Source organism: Andrographis paniculata, unplaced genomic scaffold, assembly GCF_009805555.1.
Source record: "Andrographis paniculata isolate CXL003 unplaced genomic scaffold, ASM980555v1 Contig59END, whole genome shotgun sequence".
Taxonomy (NCBI): Eukaryota; Viridiplantae; Streptophyta; class Magnoliopsida; order Lamiales; family Acanthaceae; genus Andrographis; species Andrographis paniculata.
In genome coordinates, this window is record NW_026137594.1 from 4,577,049 (window position 1) to 4,591,656 (window position 14,608).

The 14,608-nt window shown below is 31.7% G+C and overlaps 1 protein-coding gene across 1 annotated transcript; it reads left to right on the forward strand.

Moving 5' to 3' along the window:
• Positions 1–6,694: 6,694 nt before the first annotated feature.
• Positions 6,695–9,717, forward strand: LOC127258535 (F-box protein SKIP14-like). Its single transcript, XM_051285408.1, has 3 exons — positions 6,695–7,071; positions 7,165–8,187; positions 8,430–9,717. Exons 2-3 carry the CDS (start codon positions 7,291–7,293, stop codon positions 8,982–8,984), a joined length of 1,452 nt encoding a protein of 483 aa, XP_051141365.1. The 5' UTR covers positions 6,695–7,071; positions 7,165–7,290; the 3' UTR covers positions 8,985–9,717.
• Positions 9,718–14,608: the final 4,891 nt, after the last annotated feature.

Here is a 14,608-nt window from a genome sequence, read left to right on the forward strand (position 1 = left end):
TTCCATTGACCTATCAAGTTTATTTCCAATAATAAAATATTTAATTTATTTCAACAATTATTTATAAATTTCATCATAGTTCAATCCTTGTGTCTTTTTTGGCCTTTGTGTATAGTTTCGATCGAAAAAATAAAGGGTCGGCATTGGCTCAAAGATCGAATGCTACAACTCTCCACAGGTAAATGTTCTTTTAAATATGATTTTTGACAAATAATTTGGATTGTAAATCATAAGTTGCGTCATTTTAATAGACACAACGTAGTATGACTTAAAGAATGATAGATATACCCATTGAGCTTTCAAACATAGAATCACATATACTTTCATGTCTTTACATTGTAACTATATATCAAAGGAATCGCTTAACCATTTATCCTTAAAACTATGTATTCTTTCCAACAAAAAAATAGATTGACGTCAGGTATACATAATCCAAAAAGAAATATATCATCATGGGATAACACCCGTACTACGATAGCTTCACCTCTTGTAGAGGGGTTTTAATGATTTTTTTTTCCAAGTGTTAAGGAAAAATATTTTGAATCATTATTTCTAATCCGATGGTATGTGTTTTATATATATATATATACATATATATATATATAAATAGTATGCTCATTTCAAAGCACAACCGGAGAAATAAACACAATCCAAGACTGACGGTGCAATTTCTAAACAACATAAGAGTAGATTAACACGCATTTGTAGGACTAACTTGACTCCAAAGGTATCCTCATTCACTGCTCAGCTCTGTAAATATAAAGTTTTCATACTAACCAAGAACGTCAACAGGTTAGTTAAATCAAAAGTGCGATACAGATTCAACCCAAAGTAATTGAGATACTTATGAATTGGATTGATGTGTGATGGATTGGAATTCATAATGGACATTATGGCTAACGGAAGTATAATGCCATATTTTTGTGTATTTTTTTATGTTGTTTGTAATGTTTATAAGATGATTGTCTATTTTTTATTTTTTTTTTGGAATGGTTACATGTTGTTTGTTATGATTTATGATAGTGTATTATGACATTTTTTTTTTTCTATTTCAATGTTATTTGTAATTTTTAAGATGTTTTTTCTATTTAATTTTGTTAACGATAGAAATGTTCCTAATTAAGAAAATGAATATGAACAAAAACAACACATAATTCATAATTTGGACAAGATTATGTCCAAGTTCATTGTAATGCATAGCAACAAAGTATACAAACTACATATATTATTCTTTCAATATATTTACAATAAAGCTTTTCTACAACATGACTCGCAATTCAACATTATATTAATTCAATTTTATTTATTTTTTATCATTTAATGGCTTAAAATTATTTTCAAATTTGGAGTTCAATTTTGATCCAATTGTGCATTTTAGTACTGTTAAACATAACCAAATTTTGCACAAATTTTGCACAAATGCAATACAATATTACTATACAAAACAACAACCTTTAGAGAGTGTTTTCATCCTAATAATCACACATATATATATATATAGGTTAAGAAGACCTACCATCATTGCCGCCACTGCCGCCGCCACTGTTATCAGAAATAGTCTTCTCTCACAAGTCATTGCTATGAATAACAATGGGTCCATCCGGCTTAAAGGATAAATTCATTGTCTTACCAAATATAAATTCAATAAGTCTACTATATTGAATCATAAAAAACAAACACTTCTAATACAACATAGAACATGCGATTACATGCCTTACCAGATACTTAAAGCTTCTATTACTTCAAACAACTTCATCGTATAATCGACGTTAAAATTCAACTTATTTAATCAAGACAACACATCTTATTAGTATAATAGCAACGAGGATACACATTCAATTTTCTTTTCAAAATGATGCAACTCTGTATTCGTTTCTTCACATAGTTTGATCAACCACATAAGATCTTTAACTTCGTTCTCTTTCAGATCGTGCATATTCAACCCCGAAACAACTTCATCTTTATTGAACTTATATACTTTGTGCAGGCTTTCATATTCCTTAATTATGGATTCAAAGGTTCCAACCAATAAAAAAGTTACATCGCCTAAGCTTACAATTGTAAAATAATTTATCTTAAGTATCTTTCGTGTACCCAACAACTCTTATAACCGCATATCTTTGCATGAACATAATGGATTCTTGTATCTCAAATCCAATTTTCCAATATTGTTTCTATGTTTTGGCATCAATAAACTACTTCTTCCGTCATGCAAATGTGTATTCATTTGACCGGGCACGTATTTTAATAAAAGTGAGCAATAATTATTAATTTTTCCTTTTATAGTAAAAAAAGTACAAAAGTGTAATAATTTTTTACTTAAAAAATAAATGAAAATATTTTTTTATGACAATCCAAAAAAGAAAGTGAGTATAAATTTGAATGATGGAGAGAGTATTAAATATAACTACTTTTATCAAAGTCGACAACAAAACAAACACTACTGAAAATGCAAATTAGAACTTTACTTTCGTCTTTAATAATTTACCTTCGACTTATATAGTTTCTTTTCTAAAATCTTTTAATTGCAAATAAAAAAAAACATTCAATTATGAAATTACTTAATTAAGTTCATTTTTTAGCAAAATTCAAAAAATAAGACCCTTCTATAAGACCTAAATCAATCACAATAGAAAATCAAACATAAACCCATCAACAAAACAAGCAATTGCTAAGCTAACACTGAGTAACTTATTTGAAGCAAAGATACTTTTTTCAACAATTAGACAATTTAGTTTTTGCAGTCGACTAAGTTGAATCAAACACAAATTAAAATCTGATTATTTCGCAATCCACTCAATTGAATCAAACACAAACTCAAACCCAAACTCAATGCTTTCACAACTACTCAGTCGAATCAAATACATACCCAAATTCGATGATTTCGCAATCAGCTTAGTCGAATCAAACACAAACCCAAACCCAATGCTTCCGCAATCAACTAAGTCGAATCAAACACAAACTCAAATCCGATGATAATTCTGTCAATCATGACTTTAGTTTTTTGCAACCCGATGCGTTCAAAAATACCAAATCGATTACTACGAGAAGCTTAGATTCAAAAATAAAAATTTACCCTTTCTTCGTAGAATCCACCATCACTGATTACAGAAGCCGCCATCACTCAGTTAACAAAGAAAATAATGACAAATTGTATTAATTGAAAAGACGATCCCTTAATTTTGGAATATATGAAAAGATAGAATTATTTACGCGTGTATATAATTATCGTTAATTAACTACAGTTGATCATTTTGCATCTTATTCTACAAAACACAGAAATAATTGGTGTTATTTTTAAAATATAAAAGAATGTATTGTTGCTAAATTAAAATACTTTGGGACAATAGAATCTATTATTATTATATTTTCTAGTATGATATTAAATATTTACTTATTCTTACTGTTACAGAAATTCCCAGGAGATCAAGATGAGACAACAAAGACAAAAGAACACAAGATTTGGTAACCCAGTTCGATCACGATGATCTACGTCTGGGGGCGCTGCCAAGCCAGGAATTTTACTATAAAGTACGCAGGCACATGTTAAAGTGAAAATACATGGATATTTATAGCCTAAGCCTTTGACAATAATATCCAAATCATATCTCTAAAATCTAAAATATAATATCCAAATCATATCCCTAAATTTTAGGATATAATCAGGCTTCATATCCCAACAATCTCCCATTTGAAGACTGATTTCATCTTCCACTTCAACATACCTTATCCAATCTCCACTCCCCACCATTCGGTGTTCTGATTCGAATCATTCTTTTACCTACAATTTTCAGTGTCTCATCATCTGCAAGATAGACAACACCAAAAAATTACCTGTAGTATAGGATTCCATGATTCCCGAATCACTGCATGAGTGGAATAATGCTCCTGAATCAGCACATCGGATATCTCCTCCGCTGTGTTTGCTGAACCCTGATCCTTCTCCGGCACCCCGCACTCTCGTTTCAAGTGCCCCTTGCAGTTTCAACATACCACCTGACTTGCATCTTCCTTGTCGATCATCTTTTACTCGACTTCATCCATCTTGACTCCCACAAACAAACATAAGGCTCACTTGATATGAGAGCACATCAGATATTCCGCTGCGTTTGCCGAAACCCTTATCCTTCCCTGCCTACCTTGCACCGTCTATCACAAAGGGACTCGCTGCTTGACCTACCAGTCGGGACCAACCCAACAATGCCAGGAGACTTTCGACACAAGGCACTTCCGCAAGTCACAAGGGATTCCCACAACGATCCAACGTCCGATTCCTCTCAATCCACCCTATCAACGAACTAGGCTCTGATACCACTTGTTACGGAAATATCCAAGAAATCAAGATGAGACATGATTTGGATATTATTGTCTAAGGCTAGGCTATAAATATTCATGTATTCTCACTTTAACATGTGTCTGCGTACTTTATAGTAAAATTCCTGGCTTGGCAGCGCCCCCAGACGTAGATCATCGTGATCGAACTGGGTTACCAAATTCTTGTGTTCTTTTGTCTTTGTTGTCTCATCTTGATTTCCTGGAAATTTCCGTAACAAGTGGTATCAGAGCCTAGTTCGTTGATATGGTGGATTGAGAGGAATCGGACGTTGGATCGTTGTCGAAACCCTTATCCTTCCCTGCCTACCTTGCACCGCCTATCACAAAAGGACTCGCTGCCTGACCTACCAATCGGGACCGACCCAACAGCGCTAGGAGACTTTCGACACAAGGCACTTCCGCAAGTCACAAGGGATTCCCACAACGATCCAACGTCCGATTCCTCTCAATCCACCCTATCAACGAACTAGGCTCTGATACCACTTGTTACGGAAATTTCCAGGAAATCATATCTCTAAATCTCGGATATTATCTCTGAATCATATCTAAATCATACCCTAAAATTTAGGATATAATCAGGCTTCATATCCCAACAATCTCCCATTTGAAGACTGATTTCATCTTCCACTTCATTATACCTCATCCAATCTCCACTCCCCACCATTCGGTGTTATGATTCGAATCATTCATTTACCTACAATTTTCAGTGTCTCATCATCTGCAAGATAGACAACACCAAAATTACATGTGGTATAGGATTCCATGATTCCCGAATCACTGCATGAGTGGAATGACGCTCCTAAAACCAAAATCCATGACTTCATTGGACTGCTAACGCTCAGAATCAGCGCATCGGATATCTCCTCTATTGCGTTTGCTGAACCCTGATCCTTCTCCGGCGCCCTGCACTGTCTTTTCAAGTGCCCCTTGCAATTCCAACATACTACCTGACTTGCATCTTCTTTGTCCTTATTATTCGGCTTCAACTTTGACTTGATCTTCACCATTTCCTTTTGCCTCAAATCTAAATTCAGTCGAGACATTCTCCCAAATGGTTAGTCGAACCGCACTCATCGTCTTCCTGTCGATCTTCTTGTATTCGGCTTCATCCATGTCTTCGGATTTCTCCTTCAATACCGCATCTAGATCTTTACCATTCATGTGATCTTCTATATGCATATTTTAGAAACCGAAGTTGATACTATCGAATACCTTGACAACATGACGATCACCCATCTTGACTCCCACAAACAAACCCAAGGCTCACTTGATATGAGAGCACATCTCTGATATCTTCTCCGTTGCGTTTGCCGAAACCCTTATCCTTCCCTGCCTACCTTGCACCGCCTATCACAAAGGGACCCGCTGCCTAACCTACCAGTCGGGACCGACCCAACACCGTCAGGAGACTTTCGACACAAGGCACTTCCGCAAGTCACAAGGGATTCCCATAGCCACAATCAATATCCGATGCCTCCCAGTCCACCTTACCAACGAACCGGGTTCTGATACCACTTGTTATGGAAATTTCCAGGAAATCAAGATGAGACAACAAAGACAAAATAACACAAGATTTGGTAACCCAGTTCGATCACGATGATCTACGTCTGGAGGCGCTGCCAAGCCAGGAATTTTACTATAAAGTACGCAGACACATGTTAAAATGAAAATACATGGATATTTATAGCCTAAGCCTTTGACAATAATATCCAAATCATATCTCTAAAATCTAAAATATAATATCCAAATCATATCCCTAGATTTTAGGATATAATTACGCTTCATATCCCAACACTTACAAATATCATATTCTATGTATGTCATAATAATATTCTATGTATGTCATAATAATAGTTTGATTTGAATTCGGCAAAAGTTTAATGGATAATAATTTTATATTAAAATGGAGCATATAGTGAATATAGTAAAAAATCAAAATATTCTTGTTATTGTATTTGTATTTGTATAAAAACATATGACATATGTATAATAATAATAATAATAATAATATAATAAAAATAATATTAGGGTGATATAACTATTTAAAATAAAATTATTATTTTAAAACGAATAAAAATAATACAATACTATTATTTTGAAAAAAAAAATAGTAAATACTAAACATTTATTATTAAAAAAATAAATAAAAACGGAAAACTCAAAAAAAATAAATAAATAAATACATAACTTTTTTCGTACAAATTGTACAAATATTTTTACCCCACAATAATCATCTTGGAAAAGTGACAATTTGCGCGCACAATCTTAAAAATAAAAAAATAAAAAAATAAGAAAAATGGATTCCTTCTGTGGTGTGAAATGTTCAAGTTCAATTGGCACCACGCGTCCGTCGCTCAAATATCGTACCGATTTTCGCTCTCTGCCTTCCATCTTCCCCACGCCACGCCCTCTTTTTCTCACTTCCCTTCCCCTCCCTATTTACTTGGTCTACACATACACGCTATTTAATCCCCTCTCTACAAATTTCATCTTGATCTTGCTATTGCACTCAATATATTACGCATCCAAGCTTTCTTTGCTTCCTGTTCGGATTAAATAGTTAGATTCTTCGTCCTTCGGTTTTATTTTATTCCATTTCATTTCACCCCTTTTCTTTCTGAATTAGCTTCCTAGTTTGTTGCATTTTGCGCTGGTTATTTCCGGTGATGCTATTTAGCATTGCGGTTTGGTTTAGGGTTGGAAATTGGGTCGCCGTTTGCGGTTCCCAATAGACAGGTGTGTATTCGTCGCGAGGTGTATGCAAATTTCCTGAAATTTTGTGGTTTATTTAGTCTATGCTGATAGTTGGCTATTGTTGTTCGTATGAAGATGTTAGGTTGCACTGAGATTGGAAATTTCCTCGGTTCGTGCGGTTTTTGTTGTTTGGGTAAAAAGTGAAGGCCTTTAAATTTCTGGTGTTGTGATTTGATTATACGGGGCTTGTTTGTCGAAGATATGGCATTGGATGAAGGAGTGAAATTATTTGGTGGTGTGAATTTTGATGATCGATGTTCAACGGAGGAATTTCTCCGTGCTGGTGGAAAATATTCGATGGAATTTGAATTATTTGATGATTCTAATTCTAATAAGTGTTCTGATGATGACATAGTTAATTTGTTGCCTAATGATCCTTTTGGGATGGAGATTAATCTATGTTTGCCGGTAGATCCGTTTGGGATGGATTTTCCTGTTGGTGAGCCCAATGATACTTTTGATATAGATATCAAGGTAGAGACTACCATAGCTGACACTGTTGGTTGGATGAAGAAATGCGAGTTGATGGCTTGTGGGTTCAAGAATGATGATGCTTTTATCGACAAAATCATGGATGACAGCATATCTTTCACGGGAGTGAACTTTGTGCTTTCAGGCATTTTAAATTACGAGCAAGAGGAGGGAAACAATGCATTGGTTGATAGTGCTTTGGCAACGCAATTAGGTGGTGGCGGTGGTGGTTCATATGATGCCGAAAGTCGGAAACTGGATTATGGCACGGGGGAGGAGATATTGTGCTTTGGCTTTGAGAAGTACCAGTTAGATGTTACAAACGATGGTAATGTAGGTGCTCCACCAAACGCCATGTTTTTTGCACTTGGTCATCTCGGTCTTAAAGATCTACTATCAGTTGAAATGGTTTGCAAATCGCTCCGTGATTTTGTCCGAGATGATACACTTTTATGGAGAAGTATTGATATAGAATATTCATTGAAGAATAAGGTCACTAATGATATTCTCTGTCGGTTAACTGACCGGGCACAAGGTATGCTCAGCAGCTTGAACATTGAGAGGTGCCCAAAGATCACAAATGCTGGTTTATTTTATGTGCTCAGAAACAATCCAGGCTTGACCAAGGTCGGTCGGTCTATGTGTTTTGTGCTTCTTGTTATTTATATTATTCTCAGTTTTTGTTTACTATGCCATTAAGCTTTATGATTTAACTTTGTTGTGAATATTCTTAATGTTAATAAACAATTCGCATATAGTTGTTTCTTGGAACTATTATAATGAAGCTTGTCTAGTGCTCAATCGAAAATAACTAATTTGTTCTACAGTTTCAACAAATTTATGCCTTATTTCCATTCATGAATGTGCAGTTAAGTGTGGCAGCGTGCAACGGACTCAATGCTAAACAAGTATTGAGTGACCTGTGGGTGTTTAATTCCAGTACCGTGCCTGGTATCAAACGACTCAGAGTTGGCAACCTTTACGGTTTGACAAGCCAGCAACTCGAAGAGTTTAGGCTTTTATTGGGGATGGATGAGGACACGAATCCCATGAACCACAAGCCAATATATTTTCGAATACAGGAGTCCTATGTTTCTTTGGACGATGAACGCCCTCTTGACGTTGAAACTTGCCCTCTCTGTCTGGGAATAAGACAACTTTACGACTGCCCATCCGAAAGTTGTCAAGCAAATGCGCACTCTGCAATGGCATGCAGGGGCTGCAGTCACTGTATTATACGTTGCTTGAATTGCGGAAGCTGCTTGAATGATAAAGAATACCAGGAGACTTTCTCCTTTGAATTTATATGCATGGATTGCTGGGGTACTTTCTTTAATGTCGACGATGTGGCTGGAATGCCACCACCACCGGGGCTTACTTTCTATTATCAAAAGGGGACCTTCCATTTTCTCGTCTTCAGCTAAGAATGTGAAAGTACGACGACCAAATCACGAGGCTCTGAATCAAATCGAATCTGACAGCTCAGTGGATATTCAAGGTAACAGATAACATCGAAAGATCAAAAAGCAACTCAAAGTCAGCTCAGTGGAGATATTCTAGGCAACAGATAACATCAAAAGATCGAAAAGCAACTCAAAGTCAGCTCAGTGGAGATATTCTAGGCAACAGATAACATCGAAAGATCGAAAAGCAACTCAAAGTCAGCTCAGTGGATATTTAAGGTAACAGATAACATCAAAAGATCGAAAAGCAACTCAAAAGTCAAAACACTTGGTTCCGTAGGTTATTTGCGCGGGCTTTTGCTTGAATGCCGGCTGCCTGCCTGCCTGCCTTTCGATAGTTCTGAGAAAAAGGAAAAACTACACCACCCTATGCTGGTAAGGGATAAATGCTTTAGTCTAAGGTGTCTATATTTGGGCTTCAAGGAAGAAGATATGATTATGATATGTTGAGGTGCTGGTATGAGTTTCAAGTCAAGCCTAGCCTAGCAGCCATTGTTGGCAAGTGAAAGATGATTGTGAATGCAGTATGTGACAGTTTACTAGTAGTGAATGTTGATGGTGGGTTGGCCGCAAAAACTCATGTTTAGATTTCAATTGAGAGGAAACTTTCAAAAAAGTAGTGTTTGTTTGATGTTCATTTCATGTTTCTTCTTGTTTATTGTAATCTCTTTATGCTTACTCTTTACTATGAAAATAGCTTTTCTTTTTTTGTTCTGAGTTGAAATAACTCTGGTCCTCAAGAATGTATTAAATTAAAGTAACAGTGCATATTATTAACTCATTAATTTACTGATTAAAATCGGATTAATTGGATTCCTATAATCAATTTACTAATATGTTTTTATGGATTGAGTTATGTTGCTTGTTTTATATACTCACAAATGAATAAAGTTGTAGTTTAAATGATATATATTTGCAGTCCATACATATTAGATGAGATTTGTGTTTGCCTGTTTGCCTCCTAAGAGCATATACAAATACAATAGTAATGGTTAAAAAAAACTAAAAAACTTCTAAAATGGTGTGTCTATCTTGAGGGTTTGGATTGAGATTTGAAAAGTAAAAATTTTATATGATATTTTAAATGTAAAATTAATTTTTAATATAATATAAAAAATAAAAAATAGGTGTTTAATTTAATATTTTTGAAAAAAAATAAATAAATGAATAATGAAAATTAAATCCAATCTTCCAAACAAACACACCTGTGTTCAAGAAGAAGAGACAATTTAATTTTTATCCCACAATGGTCAAATTCATTTAGTCAAATATGATCTGAGAGAGGAAAGAGAAAAGGGAAGATAAAAAGCTTCAACAATGCCTCGTTGCACTGGACTGTCTCGGTGGTTTCATATTTTAGGCGACTAAATTTTAGAATATCTAACAAAAAGCTTCTGTTGCAGTGAAAAAAGCTTCGAAATAGTGACTATTGTATTTGCTCTAAGCTTTTGGCTCGAAAATTAATACTATCTTCATCTCATAACAAATTATTTATTTTTTTATTTTGTTCTGTATCATAACAAAATATTAATTTTTTTTTAATAATTGTACTATCTATTCTAACGTTATAAATATCTATAATTTACAATATATTACACAAATTTTATAATACTAATGTACCTTAAATTACTTGCAAAAAAGCAAATAGATCCTTGTTTAAGAGATGGAATGAATACTGCAATGATAATTACAATTCAACTAGTTCATTGCGTGAGTTCCTTTAACATAATTCCTTTTTCGTAAATATCAAATCAAATAAGTATATTTTATTTTCTATGATAGTCTAAAAGTTATTTTCATACTCCCTCCGTCTCATTGAAAGGTTACCGTCCGTTCCAAAACAAATTATCATTTCCTAATTTAGTAATTATACTACCTACCTAACATAATAAATACCCATTCAACTTACAATATATTAAGCAAATGTCATTACTTTTATCTTACACCGTACTAATAGGAGTATTTTTGTCTTTTTTACTAAAATTTAATATAATACTAATATTCAAAAATTTACGTACAAAAAGCAAAATGAATGGAGTATTTAAAATATAAATATATAATTCTATTTCAATTGAAAACTTTTATTATTCAAAATGGAGAGATTGTTTTGTGAAAAATTTTAGACATTTTTTTTTTAAAAAAAAAAAATTATATGCATTTTTTTTATATTATTTACACAATTTTTATATTTCGTATTAAAAAAAATCATTCAAATCAAAAGACAAAACAGACATAAAATTGTTAAGAAACAGTATAAAATATGAGTGGATCTACTTTGCAAATTTGAACTGAATGGATAATTTGGGTGGGCGAACCATAAGTATGTTTCTTTTTATTAGTTTGGAAACAAATTTGATTTGAATTTTATATTAAATAATATTTGATGTGATATTTGTGAGATAAAGAAATTGTATTTTTTCGAAAATCATTGAGATCAAATAATAAATAAATAGGGAGTTTTGGGGTAAGAAACACGCCATTGTTTTGACTATAAATATACACACATGCTAATAAGTTAGATTTATTCAAACAGACCTTTTATTATAATTTGTTAAAATATTAAATCAAAATCGGATTTTTTAATATTTTTCATTTTTATTTTTAAAATTTTCTAAATTTAAAATTGATTCATAAATAAATAATTTTAATTTTATTTAGACCTTACTTATATTTATTTATTAGGTAAAAATCATATAAAATAATAATTGATTAAAGTATTACTATAAAAGTAATTAAAATAATTAAATTAGTAAATAATTAAATATTTTTTATATTTAAATAAATAAAAATAAATTATAAAAATATTGACATATTAAATTATAAAATAATTTATATTAAATATAATTATACAACAAAAAATACACAATTTAAAATAAAAATATGCAATATTATTATTTTTTTATATTATTAATAGTTATTTATTTTTGTTATCAACTCTACATACAAGAATTTTAAAAAATATATTGGTAAAAATAGATATTATAATAAAAACAATTATATATTAAAATAATTAAATAATTTAATTAAAATTAAAAAATATAAATTATTGTTATATAAATACTTCCTCCATTCCCAAAAGAAATATTCATTTGTTTTTTGCACGTAATTTTAAAAATATTAGTATTATATTGGGATATAGTAGGAATAAAATGAAAATAACTAAAATAACCTTGTTAGTACGTGTGATATAAAGGTAATGACATTTGTGTAATATGTTGTAAGTTGTAAGGGTATTTGTAATGTTAAGTAGACAGTACAGTTACTAAAAAAGGAAATAGATACTTTGTTATGGGACGGACTAAAATGAAAAAATGGATACGTTGTTATGGGACAGAAGGAGTAATATAATATGTATATTTGTAAGTATATATATATATGTATGTTGCGTTTGTTTGTAAATGAGTAATTGAAATGTTATAATATATATACTAATACTCGTGAACGCAATACTCGTGAACGCGCTACGCTGCGTCACTCGTTTGTTTGTTTCATTTTTTTTAAAGAAAAAGTTGTTATATTGTGTATTTTAATCAACGGAAATATCTAATTTATATGTAGTCTATGTTATTCTGAATAGCGGGTGAGTTTTAGATTTCAGTAAACTGAAAACAGCTTTGTTCCAACCTAAGGTTAATAAAATGGATTAAATTTGTGATATTATATTAGAAATGTTTATAATTAAAAAATAATAATAATTACGAAATAAAATATACCAAATGTACAAATTTTAATAACGATTTAAATAAAAGTTGTAATAGAGTAGTATCATGTTGTAATCACTCGAAATTATGATTTTATAAAATGGTTTAGTTATCTTTTATTCGTTTGATTGAACAGAGGAGAATAATTAAGTTCCTGCACAGTGATAGAGTAACCTGACATTCAAATTAATTATGTTTAACATATTTTATAAGTAAATTATAAATAAACCAAAAATATAGATATTTGTAATAGCGAGATCCGTCGGGTGAGATAGCGCCGACCAGTTTGGAAGGGAGTGATAAGGAAATATGAGAGATAGCGGCCGACCAGTTGGGAAAGGAGTGACAGCAGGAGTCCGTTCGGTTGAAGATTGATATGTGCAAGATCGGTTTATGTTTCAAGAAGTATTTTTTGGGGTCGGTAGACCTATGGTAAAGTTAGAAATTATATATATTTGTATTTTGGAACAATTACAAAGTAAGCATTTTATTGCAGTTTTTTTTATATAAATACTTTAATTTATTATCATATTATTACTTTTATCCCAAAAAACAAGGCCAATAATGTTATTACAATTATTTGTAATTATCCAGTATAATTAAAGTATTATAATTAAAGTATTATGTTATATATATATATCAATATTATAATTTTATTTTTTTAAATATTTTTTTATATTATACTTTTGTGATAATTTTTTTTCTATTTTATTAAAAAATTATAAATTTATTATAAATATATATTTTTTATATTTATGCAACCAACCAATTTAAAAATATATATATTTTTTTGAATAATTTTTTTCCTATTTTATTAAAAAATTATTTTCTACAAAATGATATATATACTTGTTGATGCCGATTTTCAACAATAAAAAGTAAAACCCGAAAATAGGAATTATCTTCGAATTTGATAAAATAAAATGCCTGAGATTTAAGAATCCCTACACACCGTACGATACATAAATAAAATAGGAAAATAAATACTACAGACTGTAAAAGTAAAATGATGATTCCCAAATGAAATTCACTGAATTTGACGTCGATTGAAGATCGTTTCTTTAGGTCATGAACAGACCTATTTAAAACCTATGTCAACCGCCACAACCAGGTCGTGCCTTCATATCCGCTCGCCGGTTGTAACTTCTCTCAACCGTCATGAACGGACCGAATGGTGGTTGCTCGAGTGGGCAACTGATTAGTCGTTTGGTCTAGCGACCAGTTAGTATCTGGATTGGTCGGTTGGTCAATCGTTGGGTTATTCGATAGGTTCAGTGGGTGGATGGTTCAGACGGTTTCTCAGTCGGATGGTGATTTATGATTCGTCTGAAAAGGCGTCTATTTTATTAAAAAATTATTCTCTACGTAAATAATGCATAAAAATATAATTTAAGAAACACATCAATTAATTTAATTTATACAACACAATAATTATAAAATATACTTAAAAATTAATAAATTAATATTTTACACACAAAATACAATAAATATAATTATTGAGTTAAATTAATATAAATTATACCAAAACTCCATATAAATAATTAATTAATATGATAAAAATAAACTATAAAATATATCAAAATCAAGAGTTATCACCGACTTTCTTCTGGACGATTGTCTTCAATCCTTCCCATGTGAGGCCAACCGACTCCCCCAGTTTTGACTCTCTAAAATATATTTATATAATTCATTCTTTTTTTCTCTCTCATCATTCCATTCAATCAGCCGTCCAATCGGACAATTTTTTTTTTGTTTTGCGTGCCCAACAAATTCGAAAACCGATACATTAGTTTTAAATACATTTATTTATATATGATAACATTAAAATATTGTAAGTAAGTCATTGTATTAAAAAAAATGTTGTGATCTACAAAATGAGATTCA